Consider the following 15935-nt stretch of genomic DNA (forward strand, 5'->3'; position numbering starts at 1 on the left):
CTTTAATTCTTATGTAATTTTTCACGTTGTCATCAGTTTGACACCACTTATCTATATATTCAATGAACCAATCCATACAAGGTTGCATTGGTTCATCATCTTGACTTGTATTTATTTCTTCCTCAACAAATAATAATTTTGGAAAGAGGGGTATGTTCATGAGTTTTGAATATGGAGAAGTATATCTTTATTTTTTTCATTGTCTATCAAAGTTTGGTCAACTACAAGAATTTTTATTTCAAGATGATCTCTTAAGTTTCCATTCTCGTCTCTTCTATACCAAATTATGGAATGGCTCTAAATTAATATGGAGTCTTTGTTGGAGGGATTCTCTAATAATGGGAATTGATATACTTGTGATATGGGAATGTCGAATCTCTAGCCCAAAATAACCAACCTCCCATTAATGAAGTTTTGGATATTATTAGTTACATTACAAATTCCAGCACAACCAAATTGGTTGGGTTATGCTTAAATTCCACATTCTTCAGTTTTCAAGGTGAATTCTGTTAGTAGGCTAAATTGATTCATCTTTAACCCTTTTTCCCTTCAAACCCATAACCTTATACATCTGTTTTAACCTTGCAAACCTCCCTATTACTACACTAGTCCAAGAATCGTGTCTCTTCCTGCACTAACTTTATATTTCATGTTTACGAGTTACGAATCTACTTAATTAATCATTTTCATAGATTTTATACCTTTAAATCTTTGCAACTAACATTTCTCTTCCTAAAAATATTTGATAGGAAATGTATTGATCATCTCGTTAGCATGGTCGAGTGCAGGTAAGATTCCTACACCGTTGGCGAATCTTCAACTGTGGTAACAACTCACCGCTCCATGCGGACACGTGTTTTAGAACGATCAACTCAAGTTGGGCTCGGAGCGGAGAGGAAAGTCAAGGATATGGTGGAGATTGGGTCGTTGGTTGAATACTTAGAATATTGTTTTGTTATAGCTAAAAGGCTTAGTACGAACTATTATTGTTATTTTGTTATAGTCGAAAGGTTCATATTGGAACACTTGAAGTAATTTGGTTACGGCCGCAGGCCGAAATGAAAGTATAAAATATCAAACTCAGATAGAAAATGGTAGCTAGTGAGAGCTATAGCAAGGATATTGTGATTTCCTTCTTCTGTAATTTTGTTGGTGTCGCCCTCGTTCTGGTCTGGATTCAAACTCATCATGTATATTTTTTGATTATTAATAGAAAGGAATTGCGCCATGATTTCTCAATCTTTCATTGTAATTCTGTGTTGATGCATTGATTAAAGAGTTGAATCTTTACATTTCCTAAATAGGGAAACGAGCTGGTTGGCTAGGGCCCAGCCAACCCAGCTCATTTTCCCTCGTGTTCTTCTTTTTCGATTAAGCTATGTAAATTTTTTAATGCAAAGTGTGAAGTAAATAGATGTTTTTCTAATTCTTCTGCAAAGTTTAAATCTGATTTCATTATAGTGTGACGAATCTGTGGTGTGCATGCTCGATTGAGTTTAATATTATGATTTCCTTCTTTGAAGTTTAATCTCGTTTTCTGCCTGGATCATGCAAGCATGCATTCCTGTACTAGTGCATTTACAGTCTTGAAGATTGATTCTCTGGTTCATTACAATAATAATACTTTATTCTTATATGATTGATGAGTCTTAATGCGATTCTAAAGAGCGTGATTTTCATTCCAAAGTGTTCTTGATATTTAGAATTAAACATACTTTTGATAATCAGAAACCGAATGCTATTGTGACACACTAGTATGTGCCTGCACTTCATGCTATTTAGGAAAGATCAAACTTTTTGCGTAATTATTCTTGAAGGGAATCTTTCTGATTTAAGAATGTTATAAATGAAAATCCGTTCATGTGAATAACTATTATAGGATTGAAGCCTGCTGTCACAATTAAATGATCTTTTTAGATTGCATGAGGAAGTTCCTTGATTAAAGAAGAGTGCGCTTTGAATGTGGAGATTAATTATTGTTTTAGATATTAAGATTGGTTGAAGCATCTTTTTGTTTGAGGAATTTATTTTGAAGTTTTGTTCACCTTTGAAATTTCTTTTCCCAAGTTAACACATTCTTTATTTTCTCGTAAGAAGGATTGGAAACTTTGTGCATGAACCTCTATCCTGCTACAGGAATCAATCTCCTGATACAGGAACATAATGCTCTAGTCTTGAGGCTTAGAGTTCCTGCATAAAGACATAAATCTTCAGTATAGGTGTAAAATATACCTCTAGCACCTAAGCTTTGTTCTGGTACTAGTGTAAGCACATTGCAAAAGTACATAAATAATAGCTTAGTGTAGGGAGACAGATCTATAAGGAGTCATATATCTTCAAGGGTCCAATTATTAACCTAGCACACAACTATGCTGAAGATAAACATAGATTTACATTTTCATTAGTCACAAATTTTTTGCAAGAAGTTTGAGAATTCCTTTCATTTATTTTCCTGCAAAATTACTTTCTTTCACATTCCAGCACTAGAATATCTTTGGTGTAAATTGTCAGGTGATCGTTTCTTTTTTATTCTAAAGATTACAATTATGGAATTAGGAATAGAGTTTGGAAAATTTCATATCATTTCTGGCATTTCCTGTGCTTCATCTCTAAGTTTACGAAACCCCTGGGTTGACAATTAAGTTTTGAAGAAGTCTTCCTAACTGCAATTCCAACACCCAACATTTTGGCGCCCTTGCCGGGGAGGCGATTTGAAAATAGTAAGAACTTTCCATTTTCTGCAATAGGGGTAAGTCTGCTATTATTTTATATGCAATATGCTTTTATTATTTTGAGGATTTTACGAGTATTGATTCTTTTATTCATTCTAGGAGTTAACAAATTCTTTTTCTTCATAATAATTTGAATTTTGTTTTTTGGATTTGATTTTTTTCAAATGAATGACTAAGAAAGGTAGGGTTCTGAAGCCCAATAAGGGCTGACAAAATACTAAAAATCTGAAAACTCTTCTCATATTGGACCTTCTTTTTCAGGTAGGAGGTCCAAGAAAACTCAGACTCATCAAGCTGGAACAATCGACATGGATTTTGGAAATAGTGATTCAGGTGTGACACAAACTAAAAAGGGGAAGAAGGAAACTAAAGGTGATCAAAAATTTCATTTCAACATTAGTCAACCTTCACCTTCTTAAAGTGGTCCAATTGGAGGAACAACAATGGTTGATCATGAAGACCATGCAGACGGGACTAGAGAGAACTAGGTAAATGAAGAGCAGACCACTTTTGGGTTTCCAATAGTGCATGAAGACCCAGATTCATTTCTTTTCAAATTTGATATATTGTGTCAGAGTTATGATTATTCTTCTAATGCCTAGAAATTAAAGTTATTTCTTGCAACTCTCAAGGATTCATCCTTGCGCTGGTTCATGGGACTAGTAGGAAACACTGTAATTTCTTGGGAACAAATGAAAAGAGTATTTTTGAATAAATATTAGGAATATTGTAAAACTAGAGAAATGTAGGACGAGATCTTCACTATTGTACAAGGTGATGATGAGACTTTGGAGGATAACTTAGAGAGATTTTTGTATATACTCCAAAGGTCCAAAAACAAATTTGATTTAAGTACTATTCGAGCCTTGTTCCTACAAGGACTTACTAAGGATTCTAGACATAATCTGAATTTTTTAGGACAAGGAGACATTGCTCAGAAGACTATTGAACAAATTTATGACTTGTGCAGGAAGTTCTCCAGAAATAAATCTAGATCCACTAGAGGAGGTCGAAGCAAAACTAACAAATTGGGATCTACAAATGCTATGATCATTGGCTTGGAGAATAAAATGGACAACATGAAAATTGAAATAATGAATACTATTAGCAAACAAATAGACTCTCTGAAATTTTAGCAAAAATTAGAAAAAGAACAAGAGTCATTGTCTATTTTTTGTCCAAAGTCTAGAAAAAAGCATCCTTTAAGAGAATGTCCTGCTGATATGAAAGGTGCTAATAAATGTGTGATTTTTGAAGAGAACCATGCCACTAAGGAGTGCCCCTCCATACCTAGATTAAAATTTGTACTTGAAGGAGAGCATTTCGAAGCTGAGCCATTACATGCCATCTGAGCACGAAGAAACTAACCATAGGTAAGTGCAAGTATGGCTCTTGAACCACATTTTTATGGCTATAATGCACCTATATATTCCTATTATAATAATAATAATCACTCTCAACATTGGCAGCATGGGAATCATTTTCATCATGGACAGTCCTCTCAACCTTGGCAACAAGGATGGAGAGGGCCAAACCATTCATATCATTGCTGAAAATGGCAACAAGAAATGCTAAAAATAGAAGTACTAAAAATAGAACTACTATAAATAACAGTTTGGGTACCAGTGTTGGATTGAGTAATAGGGAATGAACAATGGAAGTGCTAAAAATAGCATTGTTATTTTTAGCAGTTCAGGATGGATTCTAATTTTAGCCAGTCCCTGGACTAAAATAGCAAGTAAAATTTGAATTTGAACTTAATAGTTGTTTGAAAATAAATAAATTAATTCACCATGAGTTAATTAGTTGTGAAAAATCAAACATGAAGTCTATGTGAGGACATGCAACAGTTTCTCCATTAACTGAGGAATTTATCCATTAGTTAAAGAGATAAGGATGAGTTCTAATTTGAGTTGTAATTAGTTGGCTCAGTTAACTGAGTCAAGTCCAGTTAGATTGATTTAAATAGTTTGTTTAAATTAATGTGAGTTAAGTTAGTTAATGCTGGCATGCATGTAACTGCTGCACTTCAAATAATTGAATATTCTCTCATAAATAACTCATGCATGTCAGTTCAAACAGAGACCCAGTTGAGATCAAAGGAGGGACATTGTACTATTAGTTGGATGGAATTTTCCTATAAAGGAAGCTCATCCATGGAGAAGGATTTATCTCCTTTGGGATTGCGCAATTTGATCAGAGGTTAGTGAGTGTGTGAAGAGGCCAATTCACACAAGTGGCTGCACTGGAGCCCAAGGAAAATTGTGCAAATAAATAGGATGCTTGGAGGGCAGAGGAGAAGGTTTGTGTGAAGCCTTTGACTGTCTATGAGCAGCACTGAGGGATTGTACTTAGAGTTGGATAGCTTGTGAGCTAAAGCTTTGTGTAAACTTGAGATATTTCCACTTGTATGATAATACAAATAGCTGGGTTTTTAGCTGAGGCTTTCCCATGATTCTCTCTTCTGTGTTATGTGTTATTGATTTCTTCTTATCAGTGATATCTGTTCAATTGATCTTTCTCAATTCGATTAAGCTTCCGTAAAGTTTGATTGTAGAAGTAGATCTAGTATTTTGCTTTAGTATATTGCATTATCAGGTGATCTACAGTGGGAATTTCTACATGGTATCAGAGCGAGGTTTTGTATAAAAAGTTCTACATGGTATCGGAGCAAAGGTGATCAAAGTAGAGAACAATATACTAGAGGAGATTTTGAAGTTTTGAGTTTTGGGCCGAGAGTTTGCAGAGAAGATATAAAAATTTATGTACAAAAATTTTAGAAACAAATAGAATATTTGGATTTGTGGGAGAAGAGCCAAATTCAAAAAAAAAATTGGCTGAATCGGAGTTCAGATGAGGGAGATATCATTGATTTAAAATCAACTCTTTTTCTAGAAAATTTTGTGACGGCGGGAAATATGAGACAGATTGGTGTGCTAGCCAAGAACCTGTATGCTCTTGAGGTTCAAGATGCATGCAAAGCCTTGAGGAGAAAGGCAACTGATGGAGACTTGGTGGTTGAGAGGGAGAGTAAATTACCTCTCAACATGCACTGCCAGAAGAAGTCTCAGATAATTATGGAGGAGCCACGATTGGTGAAGCAGCTTCAGGAGGTTGTGGAGTAGCCACAACTGGGGAAGCCGAGAGGAGATAGAGTGGAGGAATCCACTCATGCAGATACCTCCAATAGGGGGGAATTTTGAGCCAGGTGGGTAGAGGGATCACATGCATCCATACCTCCAGGTAGGAGGTGGGGCGATGTGGAGTGATTGTCCCAAGAAGGCTAGAAAAGGGGCAGGATCCTTGAGGCACCCAACCTCTTTGATTCGACTTTGCTATAGGAGCCCCGACGAGGAGTAGTAGGACTGGATGATTGGGTAGAGACAAATGTAGATGGAGCAGTAGAGAGAGCTACAGTGCAGGAGTCCCAAGACAGTGTAGAGCTAGCAGGTTGCAACAATGCGAGAGGCACAGTAGTGTTGCACCAGCGCAGAATGGCACAGAGAGGTGTACAATAGTGCAAGATGCATGGAGTGTTGCAGTAGCTTAGAGGTCAGAGAGGAAGCACTTGTCAGCAGCAAGTAGAGCTTCAGCATCAAAGTATGTTTCTAGCCCAACAAAGAGGTCAGCTGGGAGTTTTTTTTTGTTTCTAGAGTTGTTGGAGCAACCACACTTGGTAGAAGTGTTGCATGTAGAACGTTCCAAAGGTACAGGATCGGGTTTGAGTTGAATGCCTTTCTTGTTGAGAGGGAGTGTTGAAATGGCAACAAGAAATGCTAAAAATAGCACTGCTATAAATAGCAGTTTGGGTACCAGTGCTGGATTGAGCAATAGGGAATGAAAAATGGAAGTTTCGGAATGGATTCCAATTTTAGTCAGTCCCTAGACTAAAATAGGAAGTAAAATTCGAATTTGAACTTAACAGTTGTTTGAAAATAAATTAATTAATTCACCATGAGTTAATTAGTTGTGAAAACTCAAACATGAAGTCTATGTGAGGACATGCAACAGTTTCTCCATTAATTGAGGAATTTATCCATCAGTTAAAGAGATAAGGATGAGTTCTAATTTGAGTTGTAATTAGTTGGCTCAGTTAACTAATTCAAGTCCAGTTATATTGATTTAAATAGTTTGTTTAAATTAATGTGAGTTTAGTTAGTTAATGTTTGCATGCATGTAACTACTGCACTTCAAATAATTGAATATTCTCTCATAAATAACTCATGCATGTCAATTCAGACAGAGACCCAATTGAGATCAGAGGAGGGACAGTATACTATTGGTTGGATGGATTTTTCCTATAAAGAAAGATCATCCATGGAGAAGGATTTATCTCCTTTAGGATTGCGCAATTTGATCAGAGGTTAGTGAGTGTGTGAAGAGGCCAATTCGCACAAGTGGCTGCACTGGACCCCAAGGAAAATTACTCAAAGAAATAGGAGGCTTGGAGGGTAGACAAGAAGGTTTGTGAGAAGCCTTTGATTGTCTATCAGCAGCAGTGAGGGATTGTACTGATTGTTGGATAGCTTGTGAGCTAAAGCTTTATGTAATCTTGAGATATTTCCTCGTATGATAATACAGATAGCGAGGTTTTTAGCTGAGGATTTCCCTTGGTTATTTCTTCTGTGTTATGTGTGATTGATTTCTTCTTATCAATTATATGTGTTCAATTGATCTTGCCCAATTTGTTTAAGCTTCCGCAAAGTTTGATTGTAGAAGAAGATCTAGTATTTTGCTTTAGTATATTGCATTATCAGGTGACCTACAATGGGAATTTCTACAATCATTCCTATCCTACTTAGAGGCCATCATATCCTCCTTCCTATGCACTACACCATATGTCACAACCATATTTTCCCTCTCTACCTGAACAAAGTCAATCATTGCCACCATTGCCTTGGCCACCACCATTCAGACCACCTCAACTACCTGCTCAACCGATACTAAATCCTAATAATAAGGTGGTACAACTAATTCATTCGGTTGGACTGTACCCTCTTCCTACCTATCGATTCCTACCGGTTGGGATAAATGAGCTTCAATTGAGATCGAGAAGGGTGGTTGAACTAGAAAAGAAAAAATAGTCCATGATGATTATTGATGAGAAAAATGAGGAGGTAACTCCTCATCATTCGAAAAACAATATCACCCTTTAGCCCATTCCCATACCTTCGAATTCACCATCTTCTTCAAACCAGCCCCCCTATCTAGAGCAGTTGGTCATGGAGAAGAGTGACCCAGAGTCCACTCTGGTTTTTGAATTAAGGAATATTTGTATAAAGATTCCTTTACTTCGAGCTATCCAAGAAATTCCCATCTGTACAAAGATCATTCGAGAATTATGTCTTAAAAAGCTATGGTGAAAGAGAGTAGAACCTCAGACCATTCAGTTTGTTGGTAGAGCAGCTAAGTTGATGACAAGATGTGTATCAATGGATAAGTGCACAGATCCTGGAACCCTATTGTTTCTGTCCAGATAGGTGATATCCTTGTCTCTAATATATTAATAGACCTAGGGGTGGCCATTAATGTGATGACTAGGAAAACCATGGAACAACTTGGGTTGGGCCATAATCATCCTACACCTACTGTGCTTGAACTTGCATACATATCTAAAATCAAGCCTGATGGAGTATTGGACGACGTTGTTGTCTCTATAGATTCATGTGAATACCCCACAGATTTCATTGTGCTTCAGCCAAAGAATCTAGTGGGAGGACATCCTTTGATTCTAGGATGACCATGGCTTGCCACAGCTGATGCTTATATTGGATGTTGCTCCAGCGATATGTACATTTCACATGGAGACTCTAGGAAAACGGTCACCTTATACCCACCTTCTAGATCTATTCAAGAACTGAAGGATACCTTATGGTTATATTATGGCAGTAGTGATGAGGAGACCCAACCTACTTCTTCGATTTAGCATCATACCGAGTCTGCTCAGGATGGTGAATTGCGAGATTTCTTGAACAATCTAGACACTATGCCTAGTTTTGATACACTTCATCAGATGTTTAGTCCAGATTTTCAAGAAAACTCTGATTCCCAACCTTATTTATCCCACACTGTGGCATCATCTGCCTATACTCTTGATCCCGATGCACTCTTATTGAAATTAGTCCAGGCAAATCCTTACACAATAGTTCAGACCAGGATTCATCTCAGCAAGAGCAACTTGTTACCTTGTTACGAGATCATTAGGATGCATTCTCTTGGAGTTATGAAGAGATGAAAGGCATTCATCCTGAGACTGGTACTTATCATATCTATATCCAAGAGGGAGCCTGATTTGTCCGACAACCCCAGAGACAAATGAATCCCGCACTAAGAGATATTGTTAAGGAGGAATTACAAAAACTCTTAGATGCTAATTTCATCTACCCCATTTTCGACAACCATTGGGTCTCTCCAATAGTGATAGTACCTAATAAATATGGGAGATGGAGTATTTTCATTGACTATCAAGAATTAAACAAAGCCACTCTCAAGGATTACTTTCACCTTCCTTTCATCGATCAGGTGCTAGATACCCTTACCGTAAGAAGTAATTTTCATTTTTAGACGGATTCAGTGGGTATAACCAAATCCAGATCGCACCCTCAGATCAAGACAAAACTACCTTTACATGCCCTTGGGGTACATTTGCCTACCGAGTGGAGATTTAACGGATAATTTTTATATGTTTGGTAACTCACTTGATGAAGCTCTCAAAAATTTACAAAAAAGTTCTTTTACGTTGCTAAGAGGACCATATTTCTTTGAGTGATAAAAAATTTAGATTAATGAGAAAAGTGGGGGAGGTTCTTGGTCATTTGGTTTCTAACAAAGGTATTCAGGTAGACACCGCTAAAATTGAAGTCATTATTCATCTACCTGCACCCAAAACCCAAAGGGAAGTGAGAGGTTTCCTAGGACATGCTGGTTATTACTGGAGATTCATTGAAAACTTTTCCAAGATTTCTACCCCCCTTTTTCAATTACTAGCTAAGGATAGTGAATTCACCTAGTCCACAACTTTCCAACAGTCATTTGAAACATTGAAGGAAAAATCGGTACAAGCACCAGTGTTGAGAGAACCAAACTGGTCCCTGCTATTTCATATTTCCCCCGATGCTTCAGACAATGTCATTGGCGCAGCCTTAGGACAAGAGGAGAATAAACAGTCCTATGTTATTTACTACATCAGTAAAAATTTGTCACCTACCGAATTTAACTATACAATGACTGGGAAAGAATTTTTAGCCGCTATTTTTGCTATTAATAAATTTAGACATTACATTATGGGATATGAATTTTATGTGCATACTGATCATTCTGTTATAAAATATTTAATGAATAAACCTTTAACTAGTGGTAGAATGACTAGGTGGTTGCTTCTATTACAAGATTTCAATGTTACAATTATTGGTAGTAGGAAAGTCTAATGTTGTAGCTGATATCTTTCTAGATTAAACAATCCGTTTGAAGCAATTCTCGTTGATGATGATTTCCCTGATGAGAATCTTTTTGGTATGTCAACAAAATCTCCATGGTTTGCTAACATAGCCAACTATTTAGTCACCGTAAATACACCACCTCACTTATCCGCTCATGAAAAGTTGAATATTATTCAGAAAAGTGCTTCATATTCTTGGATATAAGGAGACCTCTTTTACACTGGACCAGATTTTGTTATTCCTAGATGTGTAAGGGAGGAAGAAATGTTTGATATTTTAAAAGCTTCCCATGATGAACCTTGTGGTGGCCACTTTGCTAACAAACGAATTGCGTATAATATTTTACGCACTGGCTATTTTTGGCCTTCCTTATTTAAGGATGCGAAACAGTATGTTAGGCATTGTGATAGTTGTCAACGAATGGGTCAACCTGTTCAAGCTAATGAAATGCCTTTATGTACTCAAGTAATGATTGAGCCCTTTGAAAAATGGGCTATTGATTTTGTAAGACCCATAAATCCCACATATTTAAATAAAAATCATATCTTGGTTTGTACTGATTTTGTTACTAAATGGGTAGAGGCTAAAGTTGTTTCTTTTTCAAATGAAAAAGTTTTTGTTGATTTTTTGTTTAATGAAATTTTACTAGATTTGGTGTTCTTAGAGAAATTGTTTCTAACAATGGACCACAGCTTGTTTCTAACTTGGTACAGGAAGTCATGAATCAATATAAGTTTTGGCACAGGAAATCTACAATGTACCACCCGCGAGAAAATGGCCAGGTGGAATCCACAAATAAGGTGATCGAGTCCATCCTCACCAAAATAGTTAACATGAACAGGAAAGATTGGGCTAGCCGATTGCTTGAAACCTTATGAGCTTATCGAACCACTTGGAGGAACAACACGGGGCATACACCATATGAGTTGGTGTATGGAAAACAAGTCCTTTTACCGATTGAATTTCAAATAAATACTTTCGGGACTGCAGTTCAGTTGGGTCTAGATCTCTTGGAAGCACAACAACAATGTTTTATTGCAGCGAAACGAATTGGATGAATTTCGAAGGGATGTTTTTCAACAGAATATTTTGGTGCAGCAGCAACGCAAGAAGTGGCATGACAAGTTTATAAGGAAGAAATAGTTCCAACCAGGTGATTGGGTACTTCTCTATGACTCTATATTTAAAATTTTTAAGGGAAGTTCCATACTCGTTGGATGGGACCATCTAAGGTGATTCAAGTCTTCGACAATGGGGATGTAGAAGACAAAACTATCGATGGGTGAGATTCATTTTTCCTTGTGAATGGGCATAAGGTTAAAGTATATTTTTAGCAGATCACAAAGGAAGACTTCATGCAGCAAGTGTAGCAACATTATGAACTTCAATTGGTAAGTGGCTATTCCAGCCTATTGTGATATGATTTCCTCTCTCTTAAAATAAAATTTAAGGAAATCCAAAAAAAATAAAATTATATAATAATTAAAAAAAAAAATTCCTCTGATTGTTAAAATCAGTTCTACTTACATAATTACAAAAGGATCAACCTGAAAACCAACTTGCTAGCAAGAAGATCAGTTCTAATAAAATGGGAATGTTGCTTGACCTTTTGATGTGTTAACTATCACCAAGAAGAAGCAGGTTCAAGTACAGGACCTAGGCCCTTATCCAAGTGTGCGATAGCTGGCATGAAAATTTTTATTCATGAAACAATCAATTCCCACTGCATTTATTTTATGGATTAGCACTATGTAGGTAAATGTCAGGTGAAATTCTGCCTTTCTTCTATTCCCATTTTCAAAAAGAATCCCCTTGCTTTCTTCTTCTTTTTTATTCCAAAAGTTTACCATCCTTTTCTTGAAAGAAGTTTCCCCTATCCAATTTCATATTTCCCTCTTTTCCCTTGAAGTTTTTTCCCCAAAATCCCTTTTTCTATTTATCCCTCTTAGTGGTTTCTCTCTTGAATTCTCTGTCGTAATTTCCTTCCCATTCTAAAAAATTACCATTTTTCCCACTTCTTTTATTTCCCTCATTGATTGATTGCAGGATATGACTCACAAATAAGATCAAGAGGCATATGCTAACACTAAAGAATTGTGAATAAAATTGCCTTTGTATATTCAGCAATTTTTTTGATCCATCCTATGAATTGTATTTTATCATAATTTTCTTTTGGTTCCTATTACGCTACAAATATCCCTGGTGCAGGAATGTGTGTTCAAGTGCAAGCAGATTCAGTGCAGGCATGGGTAGTGCAAGCATGTCTAAGTGCAAGCATGCTCGGTGCAGGCATGGTTGGTGCAAGCACATTCAGTGCAGGCATGCTTAGTAAAGGAATCCTCACTGATGAGTGTGCCCAATTCAAAAAAAAAACACATGTTCTGGTGCAAGAACACCTGGTGCAAAAATGCATGTTGAAGCTTATCCTTTGTTTCATGAACCTTTGTATAGGAAGAATAATTGTACCACCTATAGATCATGGCATTCAGTTTATATTATGATTAATGCTTTGTTTCATCATTTACTAAATTAGGAAGAAATCATTTAAGTACAAAGATATTTTAGGTTATGAAATCTTATCTTTTCAATGAGTACTAAGTACACCTTACATGAAATCATGGAGTAAATGCAGAGTGGTACGATTCTCCCGAAATCCAATACTTACATTCCCTTGGAAAACTCATCACCTGATAATAATGCCCTCACTCCATATCTGACCTTGCATGACCGTTACGTGAAATTATTTTCTAAACCCCCGCCTCTTCCAATCATTATCGCCTGCCTGTACTTGCACCAATTTGCATTCACATCTGTGTAATTTTAATAATGAAGCATGATATTTCAAGAAATGGTTAATATAATGGTGGATGTATAGCTTGATCACCATTTAAGTTAATTTGTTGCAATATCTTTTTAGAACTTGAGATAGAGAGTGGGTGAATTCGAACAGACATAGCGCCTATAAGGATTCAACCATGATCCATACAAGAGATGGAATAGATAGATGAGTATAGTAATAGTCTTGCAATGTTGCAGGAATCTGCGTTCCTCCCATTCCTATAGACGTTCGATGGATTTGATTCAGTTGTGGCAATAGCATTTGCCCAGACCTTTGATGGGAGCCGAGCCAAGGTTGGTTCATTAGAATTTGCAGTTACAGAAGAATTGATATCTTAGGCTACAGAGTTGCCAGCAGTGGGGGAGAAATGGTTCAAGAAGGAGAAGTTAGAAAGGAAACTGTGGCACCAGTTCGTGGTCAACCCGAAGCCAAAGGTGGAGTGGAAGAATGGCCTCCAACGGAACGCTATGATCGGGAAGTGGAAGGATCTCCTGTATGTGTTTCAGAAGTTCCTTACTTGCGAGGGATGCTACTCACTAACTTTCCTCTATCACATACACCTACTCTTGCACTTTGAGTCTGGTAAGCTCATCAATTTCCCGTATTATTTGCTCAGAAGTTTAGAAAAGATGGTGAAAGGGGTTCAGAAAGGAAAATCCAATTAGGCCGCATACAAATTATATCACCACGGGCTGATCACAATATTAGTTAAGGAAGAGTTGGAAGCTAAAAATGTGACTTGGCAAGAATTCTTGAAGGAGTTTCAAGGGAAGAGTGTAGAAAATCTAGCTCAGAAGAAGAGTGCAGAAAAGCTGGCTCCGAAGAAGAGTGCAGAGACATTGGCTCAGAAGAGGAGTGCAGGCAAGAATGAGAAATCGAAAATGATGGCACCGCATCCTACCAAGACCAGGAGGTCAGCAAGGTGAAGAACTAGTCATGTTCAGTCGACCTCTCTGATACTGTTGGATGACTTGCCACCTGCTTCACCAGGGAAAGAAAATCTTTCAGTTCTTGCTGAGGAAACATCTCATAAAGTGGTTGATGGTGACTATGTGGAGAAGGAAGACAACACGTCGTTGTCGGTCCTCTTTGGCAGAATTAAGAAAAGAAAAGTGATGTCAAGTACAAGTAAGGACCTGACAGAGGGTCAGGTGGATGACAGGGAATAGGGTACTGAAACCCTCAATAATTTTTAAGGGTAAGGTACTCAAACCCTTGGTGCGATGGATGAGCAGGGTGCTGAAACCCTCAACGATTTTGAAGAATAGGGTACTGAAGCCCCTAGTGAGATGGACGAGCAAGGTATTGAAGGCCTTAATGACTTTGAGGAGAAGGGTACTGAAACCCCTGGTACATTGAATGAATAGGGTATTGAAAATCCTCATAGAGTAAAAATGCAGGTCACTGAGACCCTTAGTAACATTGAGGTTCTGGGTGTTGAAACCCTTGATGATATTACAATATAGGAATTGAAGGCGGCTAGGATAACTTTGACCTTGATGATGGTGGCACATGTATGGAATCAACTACTGAAAAGTATGCACCCAAAGAATTGGGAGTGGAGAACTCCACCCTCTGTCTGAGCAGTTGGATAGAAGAACTCAAGCAACATGTTTATGGCTTGGAGGTATTACACCAAGCCATGAAAGAGCAGAGTACAATGCAGAAATGAGCAAACGCAGAGTTGGCAGGAGAGGTGAAGGAATAGAAAAGACAAGTTAAGATATGGAAATATCGGGCCTCAAAGTGTTATGAATGTCTTAAGAAGGTGACCAAGAAACTTAAAAAGGCTCAAAGCAAGAAAGCAAAGACAATGAAAGCAAGGATCCACATACAAGTTCAGAATTCAAGGGAGGCCCTTCTATTTTGGTGTTTTTCAGTAGGTAAACGTTGTGTGAGGACCCACAACAGCTTAAGGAGGGGAGGATGTTGGTAGGCTAAATTGCTTCATTTTTAACCTTTTTTCCCTTCAAAACCATAACCTTAGACCTCTGTTTTAACCTTGCAAACCTCCCTATTCCTACACTAGTCCAAGAATCGTGTCTCTTCCTGTAGTAACTTTATATTTCATGTTAAAGGGTTACACATGTGCTTAATTAATCATTTTCATAGATTTTATACATTTAAATATTTGCAACTAACGTTTATCTTCCTAAAATTATTTGATAGGCAATGTATTGATCATCTCGTTAGCATGGTTGAGTGTAGGTAGGATTCCTACACTGCTAGCAAATCTTTCACTATCATGACAGCTCACCACTCCATGCGGACACCGTGTTCTAGAATGATCAACTCGATCTGGGCTCGGAGTGGAGAGGAAATTCAGGGATATGGTGGAGATTGGGTCGCCAACTGAATACCTAGAATAGCATTTTGTTATAGCTGAAAGGCTTAGTACCAACTATTATTTTTATTTTGTTATAGTCGAAAGGCTTAGATTGGAATGCTTGATGTAATTTGGTTACGACCGTAGGCCTGAATGAATGTATAAAATATAGGACTCAGATAGAAAATGGTAGCAAGCGATAGCTATAGCAAGGATATTGTGATTTCATTCTTCTGTAATTTTTCTAGTATCGCCCTCGTTCTGGGCTAGATTCGAACTCATGATGTATATTTGTTTATTATTAATAGAAAGGAATTGTGCCATGATTTCTCAATCTTGCATTGTAATTCTGTTTTGATGCGTTGATTAAAGAGCTAAATCTTTACATTTCGTAAACAGGTAAATGAGCTGGTTGGCCAGGGCCTAGCCAACCCAGCTCATTCTCCCTCGTGTTCTTCTTTTTCGATTAAGGTCGGTTAATTTTTTAATGCAAAGTGTGAAATAAATAGATGTTTTTTTAATTCTTCTACAAAGTTTAAATCTGATTTCATTACAATGTGACGGATCCATGGTGTGCATGCTCAATTGATTTTAATCTT

The 15935-nt window shown here is 37.3% G+C and overlaps 1 protein-coding gene across 1 annotated transcript in view; it reads left to right on the plus strand.

Annotated features, from left to right (window-relative positions):
* Nucleotides 1-14179, plus strand: part of LOC149190015 (ABC transporter B family member 19-like) — a 33917-nt gene extending 19738 nt beyond the window's left edge. Inside the window, 4 exon segments of the mRNA XM_089410409.1 lie at nucleotides 12380-12490; nucleotides 13349-13503; nucleotides 13769-13871; nucleotides 14001-14179. Coding sequence (XP_089266535.1) covers nucleotides 12380-12490; nucleotides 13349-13503; nucleotides 13769-13871; nucleotides 14001-14179 — 548 coding nt within the window.
* Nucleotides 14180-15935: the final 1756 nt, after the last annotated feature.

The sequence above is a fragment of the Pinus tabuliformis genome, chromosome 3_1 (genome assembly GCF_031772625.1).
Source record: "Pinus tabuliformis cultivar Carrire ecotype Pingquan chromosome 3_1, CPIR1, whole genome shotgun sequence".
In the NCBI taxonomy this organism is placed as follows: Eukaryota; Viridiplantae; Streptophyta; class Pinopsida; order Pinales; family Pinaceae; genus Pinus; species Pinus tabuliformis.